At 39.5% G+C, this 10607-nt stretch overlaps 1 protein-coding gene and 1 long non-coding RNA gene across 2 annotated transcripts; both read right to left on the bottom strand.

Annotated features, from left to right (window-relative positions):
- Positions 1-384: 384 nt before the first annotated feature.
- LOC147506389 (MLP-like protein 423) lies at positions 385-1774 on the bottom strand. The gene is made up of 2 exons (XM_086604248.1): positions 1400-1774; positions 385-865 (listed from the first exon to the last, which is right to left on the bottom strand). Exons 1-2 carry the CDS (start codon positions 1575-1577, stop codon positions 594-596), a joined length of 450 nt encoding a protein of 149 aa, XP_086460374.1. The 5' UTR covers positions 1578-1774; the 3' UTR covers positions 385-593.
- A 920-nt stretch (positions 1775-2694) lies between these two features.
- Positions 2695-4721, bottom strand: LOC147506388 (uncharacterized). The gene is made up of 2 exons (XR_015220808.1): positions 4527-4721; positions 2695-3342 (listed from the first exon to the last, which is right to left on the bottom strand). It is a non-coding gene; the product is annotated as an uncharacterized LOC147506388 (long non-coding RNA).
- Between the last annotated feature and the right edge of the window lie 5886 nt (positions 4722-10607).

Below are 10607 nucleotides of genomic sequence, written 5' to 3'. Positions count from 1 at the left end.
ACACAATATTTCACCGAGTAAGAAGGAACGAAAGCAAACCCCAGTGGTTCACTCAAAATGCCCAATCAAATTTGAGAGACAATGAGTTTTGAGTGTGCTGCTAACCTCATTTTTTAACATCCTATGGCTAATAATGTTTACCTTTATGAGGTGACCACCAAGGGGCTAATTAATATTCAACTGCAGAAGATAAACACAGGTTGAAAGTTAACATACACGCCACCAACAGCGTACGTAACTTCTGTTTTGACGTTAGACTTGGGATTTAGGCAACCCTAATTCGGTTATGCCTAATGAACACTAATGACTAACCCAATCTTGAGTTGGATTTTAGTTCAAAGGGTGAAAGGGGTAAGGAGAGATGAAGATATATAAACCAAAATCTACTAGTTGCTGAAATGATTTCTATATCAAATTGTATGTTTTCTTCTTGATTCAACCAAAGTGTGTACTTATATTTCTTAAGGCAGGTAACCATACTAGTGCTTACAAAGCCCAAAAGGAAAACATCAGCAGCCGTTTTATTCATACGAAGTAAGATGCATTTATTTGTGTAGGAGGAGAACCATCATTAAAGTGTATGCCTTTTTTCTCTATGCCTTGAGGAGATAAGCATCCAATCCAAAAATGAACTTTGCTGCATAATCTTGGATCACGATGGGATCAGGAACATCGTTACTTAGTTTCTCTAACTCCGCAGACCACTTCACCAAGCTCCCAGAACCTTTTGGAACAACTTGTATCTTAGCCTTTATATTCTTGTAAAGAGACGTAATTTCTCCATCTACGAGACGGCACACTATAGTTTTGTTTGGAATATCTACAAATTCGATCTTCTCCTTGACGAAGGTAGTCATTGGAGTTCCTATAGCCGAAATGCCAAAAGTTAGTTAAAAATGTAAAAAGAATTTGGACTCAATTAAGAGTAAGCTGTATGAACTATTAGCTAGCCAATATGGAAAAATAAAATAACACAAGAGACCACATTAAAACCTGATCCACATATGATTAGCCAGGCTTTCTCTTAAACGAATATGTTCGTGTGAGCAATTTATATACGATATTATATAAGTTATAAGTTGTGCAAGACAATAGCCCTACTTGTTCTACTTGTTCATGGCTACTAGAAAGCTTGAGAGACTTTATTTTAAACTTGATTATATCCTTCTCCTTTTGTAAGTTTAAAGGATCAGTAGGATGTCCAATGGAGATGCACATTTGTTGGCAAAATGGACTAACCATCAGCTTATGTCTGTACTACTTTAGTTTTTGTCAATATATATATATAAGGTATTATCGGGAAAAAAAATAAGACACTATATAACATTTCCGTTAACGGATAGTCCGTTTAAGATGAATTAGGCAGGCAAAAAAAAATTTGTTCTACATATTATTTAACCTTCTGCGTACTTCAGGAGCCGAATGGTACCGACACTAAATCCATCTCCTTCAACTACCTCAATGCTCTTAATTTGTTCAGGAAAGATCTTAGGGAAGAGAGTTGTGGTTTCCTTAATTCCACCCCACAACTTATCTGCAGAGGACTGTGCCTCCATATCGAATGCAAGTCTAACCATGGTTTGATTCTTTGGTGGTGTTCAACAAAACTAGTTAGGAACGGAAGGCAAGAAGGATAGAAACGTGTGAGGGATACGAAGGCAAATGAGGTCCAATATATAGGTGTGTAGCTTGCAGTTTTAAGGGTATGTACAGAACATTAAATTGTGTAAGCTGTTTTTGGTTGTGCTTGTATGATTTATAATCAAACATCATATCACTGTAGTAAGTTCAATGAAAGACATATACAAGAGAGTTACGAGTCGATGGCTGATCTAACCTAATTGAGAGATAGTAAGTAGTATCAAGAGTCCAAACCATCAAAATGATCAACAAACTTTAACTGCCTAGTGGCTAGATTCATAATTGGACTGTTTTCCATCACAGTCCACATAACTGCACCATTCATGCAAATTTGAATGCAGATAGGAACTCCCAACCATTTGATTGATGAATTGGACGGGCACGACAGCATGCATGTCAACCAGAAGTTAAGCTGTTTTTCTAACTCTAGACTGAAAAGAATTGTCAATTACTTCTGCTATGTTATGTGTTATGACGAGGTCTTAATTAATCAATTAAACATGCTATGCGTCGCCACCTAATTAGTCACAATGGAGGAAATGGATAAGGAGCCATAACCAGATTCTAAGCCCTTCAGGGACGATAATTATACCATTTAGGCCAACTTTCACTAGAGTCAGTTATTGCTCAAGGGTCGATTACCTTCAGGGCTGGTACAGTGAGAGTGTAAGTATAAATTTTCAATGCGAAAGTTGATTTGCAGTTTCATATACGCATTGGCAACTATTGGTAAATCCTTACAGAATGATTTGCCTCAGGGTTTACATATTGTGACTCAAGGCTTTATATTCGAGCTAGTTCTCCATATACGAGGTTTTGTGTATGTAGAAATTCAATCCTTTGGAACCGTTGTTAGAATAGTTTCCATATTACGAGGTTATTTGATTTATTTTGAGGTTTTACTTGAAGCCCGCCACCTATCTTTACAACTACGAACTGAAGTTCAAATACCATTGTTACTTTAGAATGAGTAAATAGCAAGGTCTGGAGATGCTCTTAGACCCACAAACATGAATCGCTAATTGTGTTTTATAGCAATTGGATCGTGCACCAAATGTGAACTGAAAACTTATTTAGGATATCGGAGTTTTCAAGCCATCAGATTTGTCAATTTTTGGAGCATGAACTGAAGGCGGAAAATCCATCCATCAGTCTTACATCTTCATACCATATCCTTAGTTGGTAACATTTCCATAGGAGCAGATGAGCATTAATGCTTTGAACTACGTCAGACTTTCTGATTCTCTACTACAGATTGAACTAGAAGAAAGCTTGTATTCAGCAAATCATTTTTCGTATGGTAGTGGTTTTGGTGCAAGAGTGAGAAGGCTAGACCCATGAACACAATGTGCAAGAGTATAAAATCATCTTTGCCTTCGAATTTAAGACCAAAAGGAAAACAGACTCGTTGAAAGTTGGAACTGAACTGCTTTATCCATTTTGGGTTAGCGAGTCACTTGAGCAACAAAATGCTTCTTGATATACAATCAACATAGAGTCACCACAAGTGTCGACTGCTACCTTTATTTCCTGCAATAAAAAGAAAAAGAAAGAAAAAGGAAGAAGAAAATGGATACGGTCACTCAATCACTGCGGAGTGCATAGAGCTTCGACTGCTAGACTTTTTAACACCCCAGGACATGGGTCCCCAAGAAGAGTGGTGGAAACGGGAACTGAACAGTGCTCACGACCAATGCAGGCCTGTAATCAAAGAAAACATATGTCAAAATAAGTGCCACAAAAAATTTGCCGATTAGCAGCATGCACAAATTTTTATTTGTACATTGATTGACCTCACTCAATCTACATTCAATCTCCATGAATCATTCACCCCAAATATGCTCATTGGATTGCAGCTTCTGCTCTTACCAGCTGAAGTTTGAAAAGTACATTTTGCTTAAACTAAGTGATTTGAGGGGTACCAAGCAGGCCTTTACAAAGTTTTGATCACTATAAAATGGCTTTAAACTATATGAGCGAACAACAACTCCTTCAGATATTAAAAAGCTGACAAGAATTTTCATTTTTTAAGCTTCGTCGCTATGTGATTACTAACTAAACTGACTGCCTTCAAAAAGAAAATGTCGACCGAACCCACTTTAAATTGATATCTGGCCATATGATCATTCACTTTTTGTTTCAGGAAATACCTATATAATAGACCCTTTACAAACAGAAACTTGACTGGCAGCTATCAAGCAACATATTGTGGTCTAAAATACTCTAAGCCACCTCCCCACCACTATGACTACAGCTATGGCTACCGCTACCACAGTCACACACACTCAATGGCAATGTCACTTATAATGACCACTGTAAGGACAAGGACATGCACTGAACAAGGTCCACACAAAAATATTCCAGCCAGTGAATACGAAATAAATCTCACCATCTGTGTCTCGCGATGATTACAGTCGAGAGGCTTTCCACCTCTTCAGCTATAAGTAGTAGGTCAGTGGAAACAAAAGGATGCCATGTGCTCTTGCGCTTCATCCTTGTATTTCCTCCTTTCATGTCTATTACTTTTCTCCATCCACGCATCCTTCACTTGTTGTCTACTTATATTTTTCCATTAAACCCCCTATCCGCATCTACAGGTTTTTTGTGGTATAGCTGAAGTAAAAAAAAAAACACATGACCTAGTTTCAACCCATCTATCTTGCATGCCGGTCATCATTTTCAAATGATTTTAAAGCAGTGGTATCAAAAGACAATTAAGTGGCCTACCTGGCAAAATAACGTGAGTGTTACCAAACATGGCATTATAATGATCTAGCGTAGTGCATGAGTGATGCCTGTGATAGGGCACTTAATGCACTACTTTATCATTTTCTATTTCTCATGTCTTTTCCGGTTGACAGTTAGCGAGTGAGGGATATTCTTACCTCCTGAACAATTTGTAGAACATTTTGAGCATAACATAACCCATGACTGAGCTTTCCACATTGTCCTGTAGGAGTTCCAAAGCTTGCAAAATTAATTGATGATACATGCCTCCCTTGTTCACAGCTCAACCGTACTTCAGGGATGGCAGACATGACTTCAGAATTTGGCTTCCAAGAGTCGACAGCTGGAGGATCAGACTCGATACAGTTTAACATATTTCCTAATCTGTCCGAAAGTTAATACAGAGATTTTTGAAGGGTCTCATCTGATTTCTTCATGGAGAACCAAAAGATTTTCCCCAGAATGTACCCAAGAGCGGGGACATGATACCTGATATGGAAAAACGCAGGGCATATAAGACAATGATAGTTCTGGTTGTTGCAATAGTAGATTTGCCAAGGAATTGTAAACACCGGGGAGTCTTACAATATTTGGCGGGCTGACCACAATTCTTGAGACACTTTGATGCATCATAGGATCCCGGTAATCACAACTATTGTTGCACCCAGTTGATGGTGCAAGATATGCAGAGCAGTAGCGCTCCAATGCTTTGTCCATTAACCCATACTTGACCCTTCCCCATGCTAGCAAGATTCAAAGACAAGGGCCATTTCCTTCAGGAGCAATGAATGATGTCTGCATATGACAAGAAGGAAATCAGGGAATATCAAACCAAACATAACAATGTTAAAAACAATAGCTTTATAGAAGAACATTTGTCAACCAATAACAAAGGAGAAATTTTGGTGTTTTCCAATTTGGTTATTTTGTGTTCTACAAATAACATGGCCAATTTCAGAGAACATACAAGGTAAGGATGGTAGTGATTGCAGTAAGCATGTAAATATGTAGGTAGGTGAAATTGTACAATTTGTACTACATAAATTTATGGAATGAAGAAGAAAAATATCTCAATTAAATTGATGTCCACTAATGTCATAAGTTTCAAAACCACGATAAGCCTTGTAAGTTGTAACAACTATATGTCAACATGGCACAGTCATTCTGATAGAGAGTCAGAAAAGACAGAGGTGCATTGGCTCGATTTCTTGTCAAATCAAACATTGTCAAAGTTACCAAGAAAAAAACAAGAACCCTTGTTTTCTTTGTCGAATTGTCTATGCACTGGCTACCTGGAAATCACACATAAAGCCACGCTTTCTAATTTTAACGAGTCAACATTTCTGTCCTAATTTTCCAGTGAGGATACCTAGCATAAATTGACTGCACCATTGCACATTCATGCCTAATCAACTAAACTCACCACTTTCTAAGTTACAGGTCAACTGCAGATCCTGTCCTGCTTATTCTGAAAAGTTCAGGAGTACTGATTATAAAAGAAAGTGTGACCTTTAATATGCATTTTTCACTTCTACATTAAGGAACTTGAAACTATAAAGGCATACCTTGTACCATATGAGAGTCTAATTAATTGGCAAGTCCATCCCTGAAGTCCATAATGAAACTATTTGCAGACTCGATTTATCAAGTCCTGGTATTCACCCTCCAGTCCTACCTGAGAATAGGGTGCCAAAGAATTATTTTAGAGCATAAAAAATGGAAACTAAAATCCCCTTTGTTGCCAAAAGATAACACGACGACAACAACAGTAACAAGAACTACGATTACAAAGTGGAAAGAATTGATAAACTTATGCTATTCAGACTGTAAGCAAGCTCAGATCACTAAGGCTCAATCTCACAAACAGTCATGCATTCAAAATAATAGAGATGTTTCCAGGTTTTTATCCTTCCAAATTCCTTCCCAATACATGCAATACAGGAAAGCATTTTTCAGTATAGAAATGGAAGATATTTATTAGATTTTTCTTAGTGAAAATACCTTTACCAACCTAAGCAACATGAACATTTCATATTCTTAAAACAATCCATGCCGCACACACAAACACACGGGCACTCCGTGTGGTCGGACATGGACTCATGGTGCATAATGATTTCAAACTAAGCTTTACACCCTAAAAGACTAACCAAATAATGTGTTAGTATAGTTACAACACCATGATATGCCACTTTCATAGTTATGTATTTGTAAGAAGATGCTTTGTAAGGTCTTGAACCCAAAAATTAGTTGTGTAACTTAAGAATAGTAAGAGGTTTCTTTTAATTAGCCATGTCCCCATGTCCTATTTCATATAGGTCACCAAGTGTGGAACACTCTATCTGTATTGGACACCAACAAGTCGCCCATGAAGACTTCCATATAACGCTCCACCATATCACTAAAATGTGAAGCATGCAGGCCATTGAAAGTGCCCCGGGGCATTACAAAGACCAAAAGGCATTCGCCTCAGAAGCAAAGGTTCCAAAGGGACACGCGGAAAGTTGTTTTCTTGATCGCGGGATCGATGACAATTTGAAGTATCCGAATAGCCATCAAGAAAACAAGAGTAAAGCATGACCGCTAAACGCTCTAGCATCCGGGTCAATGAATGGGAGAGGAAAATGATCTTTACGGGTTCCGCATTAAGTTTGGCGAGAAGTCAATGCAAAATTCTCCATTTCAAAGGAATGCGAGTGCATGCATTCACCATTTTCATTTTGTACAACCTGAATGCCGGACTTTTTGGGAACAACGTGGACAGACTAACCCGATCACTATCCGAGATAGGTATATGATACCCGCGATCAAGTAAACGAGAACTTCCTCTCTCACTACTTCCTTCATAGCGGGATTAAAGGCGGGCGCAGGGTTCTCGTGATGTCTTTGTGCCATCATCAAGATGTATCACGATCGCGTGCATATGCTAGGGTCTATTCCTTGATATCATCTAAGGACCATCCGATAGCGGAGGCGGTGTTCATTTAATGACATGGATCAACCGTCTCTTCGTCCCAAGCAGTTAAGTGAGCAGAAATTATTATAGGGTGACTACCATCGGGATCGAGATAATGCATTTCAAATCAGGGTAGAGGTTTAAACCGAGTTGGAGGATTGGGGATCAAGGATTCGTGAGGGATCATCTCTTCAATGGAAAGAGCTTAATCCGGTCCCTTCCAATTAGTTTGCACTCAAAAGCATTAGGGTCAATAGTGGTATCGACTCTAATAATGCATGGACATCCCTTATGTACGAACAGTCATCATCGCCAAACTCCGGATTATCAAAAGAAAGAAATTGGTGTATCTTGTCCGGGGAAAAGAGTTTGCTTGAAATAATCATGTTCCGCACTATCAACCAAGCTAATCTCGCCTCCATTATAGGATCGGGAAAACCGTTTCATTAATTTGAACACGTTGAGTTCGATTAAAGGTTCCAAAAGACAATGTCATTGAACCGTCCGACAATTTATAAGAGCGTTGGCAGTTGCAAGGAAAGGACGCCCCAAGATGATAGGGATGGAGTCACAAGCTATTTCAAGATCTAGAATGACAAAATCAATTTGGATAGTAAAAATCTTGGACCTTTACTATAACGTTCTCTACTATGCTTTTGGGTATTTGATGGAGCCGATCCGCGAGTTGCAGAGTCATATTGGTAGGTTTCAATTCATGAAGACCTAACCGCTTAAATAAGTAGTAGTGGAGTAGGTTAACACCGCTTTCAGGTCTAAAAGCGCGTGCATAAGTATATATTTGTCGCCAAACGCATGGTACGGTTGGTCGACTGGGTCTCTGTACTTTACCACACCATCGGGTAGTGGTAATCGAGGGAAACCGCCGTGAGGAACGCTTGTTGAGGGACATTCGTGACGCCGCTTGGTGGTGCACATGTCCTTCAAAAACTTGGCATGCTTTGGGCAAATGCTTTAGCGATCTAGGAAAGGTAAGTTTATGGTCAAATTTTTGAAGGTTTCACCGGATCTCATCAAAATGTTAAATTCGGTTTGTTCTTTACCAAACGGCAGGGAACGGACTTTTGGGACTAAATCGCGTATAGGGATCGGTGGCGTCTTTTCCTAGGGACGAGGTGTAGATTTTGAAGGTACAACTTCGTCCGCTATAGGTTGTGAGGTAGGAGTTGGAAGGGCGTCGGTCGTGACTTTCGTCGATTCCTTCGCCCGCATAATGATATTATTGTCGATGGTTCGCCGAACTAAGAGTGGAAATGGCATTTACCTCACCCTGGCTTTGATCACTAGTCCCCGTGCATTGTTGAGTTCAAAGGCGGTGTTTGTAGCTTAGGGTTTGGAACCGCTGGCCGGGGAACACGCCACTTTTGACTTTTATCCCGAGCTAACACGGTGAAGAGACTGTTGGATAGAAGCTAGATTTGATTCTCATTGATTCATGTATGTCGGGAAAGTTTCACCGCTTTATCTACCGTGGATTGTACTAAGGGAGCGGGAACTAGTTCACGGTTATTATTCGGGTTGATTTTGGTAGCCATATCCTTGACTAAGCGGGAACAAGGTTGCGGTTGTTTTGGTACCCTATATTTGGCGCGTTGTTGGGAAAATTACTTTTGCCCTGCTGAAATTGTGGAGGATTCCCTCGACGATAGGAATTGTAGTTCGCAGTGGTCGATAGGAACGTTGTTGCCACCGAAGGAGCTTGTTGTTGACAGGGGTGCCCAAGCTAAATTGGATGTTGTCGCCAAGGTGCATTAGGAATGTTGAAAGCACAAGCCTCCTTGAAGGTTGGGGAGGACACTTTCGTATACCAAAGGACAATAAGAATCGGCGTTTCGGGACTTAAGCAAAGAGGCATGGGGAAGCGCTCTTTATCGCCATGACCTGTTTGGGGTTTTGTTCATTTACTTGTACCGAAAGAGCATCGACCTTTTGTTTAAGGTCTCGATTAGAGTTTTAATTCGGATCGGGTTTGACCTCGAACATAAACGTAACTTTGGTAGAGTGTCTTTAGAAGATCTAGAATAATCGATGTTTCCCCAATGGGTGCTTTCGTGAGCTTGTTTCTCAAGAAAAAGTGTATGCTTCAAGAAATTTTGTCTGATGAAACAACCGCCGCTCATGATGTCTAATGTTTCCTTTTGATGGTCGAGAGACCATTAAAAAATGAAACGGACTAATCTGGCGGTGTCGAGTTGATGATGGGGACATTCGAGAAGTCGATCAAGATCTGGCTCCATGCTTCGAAAAAGATTCCAGGGGTGCTTGGCGAAAAGAATTGAATCTTTTGAAGCATTTCGTAGTTTTCTTTTGAGTATAGAACTTTATCATGAATGCTTGAACTAGTTCGCCCATGTGTCAATGGATGGGCGCTTGTCCCCGCGAGCCAAACAAGCTTTTGTCGGTAGGGTGAAGCGGAAACAACCTAAGTAAGACTTGTTCGTTAGTAGCGGTCGGATGGCGGAAAGTGGTGACTACTTGTTGTGATCCGACGAAGATGATTGACGGTTTTTCATGGTCTAAACCATGGTAAACGTAACAAACCGAAAATGTTTGGCGGAATAATGAAAAATCACCTACAATCGCGATCGAAGTTTAATGCAGAAGCGGTCCTTCCCGTAGGGCGATAGAACCGAAAGGGTTTCTCCATTTGAGAGTTTTCTTCAACCATAATTAAAGGAGATAATGGAAACGGAGATGTTTGACGAGGTTGATTTACGGAGGAGGAACTATGCCTAGGAGATAACATAAACAGTTGTTTCTTGTATTTTCGACGATGATATGTAAGTTCTAATTCCTTATGTTTACCGGACCAGTAGTCTCATACAAATATAAATTTTAATTTAGTGCTCATAAAGGAACGAATAATGACCGGAGTTTTTTTTAGGGAGTTGAAACACGCCTTCTCGAAATAAGTTGCTAACTCGGCGGGGAAGCTAGGATAAGCGTGTGAATATTCCAGCCAGCCGTGTCTCCCGAGAGAATGAGGAGGTTGTTCGTGCTAGCACGTTCCTTAATTAGGCAACCTCAATTTTTTCAAGTTTCCAGGTAATCGATGGAATAGGATGATTTTATGATGGTGTATTATGCGCGGGGTGTTATTAAGATGATTTAGATGAAAATTTTTATTTTTTTTAATATTTTAATTTTAATTTTTTTTTTTTTTTTTTTTTAACTTTTTGGTTTACGTAATTAGTGTATTATGGAGATGTGATTACGAAATATGCAATTAAAACGATAAATGCCAAAATAGAAACTAACTAACATATAC

This window comes from Coptis chinensis, chromosome 4 (assembly GCF_015680905.1).
Source record: "Coptis chinensis isolate HL-2020 chromosome 4, ASM1568090v1, whole genome shotgun sequence".
Classification (NCBI taxonomy): domain Eukaryota; kingdom Viridiplantae; phylum Streptophyta; class Magnoliopsida; order Ranunculales; family Ranunculaceae; genus Coptis; species Coptis chinensis.
Note: the sequence above shows the minus strand (reverse complement) of the source record. Positions and strands in the feature narration are given on the sequence as shown.

What these genes read in the sequence shown, in the direction of transcription:
- LOC147506389 (XM_086604248.1), bottom strand. Translation starts at nt 1,577, where the DNA reads ATGGTTAGACTTGCATTCGATATGGAGGCACAGTCCTCTGCAGATAAG. An exon ending in GCTCCTGAAGTACGCAGAAG is followed by an intron (nt 866 to 1,399) that starts GTTAAATAATAT and finishes TTTCGGCTATAG; the next exon opens with GAACTCCAATGACTACCTTC.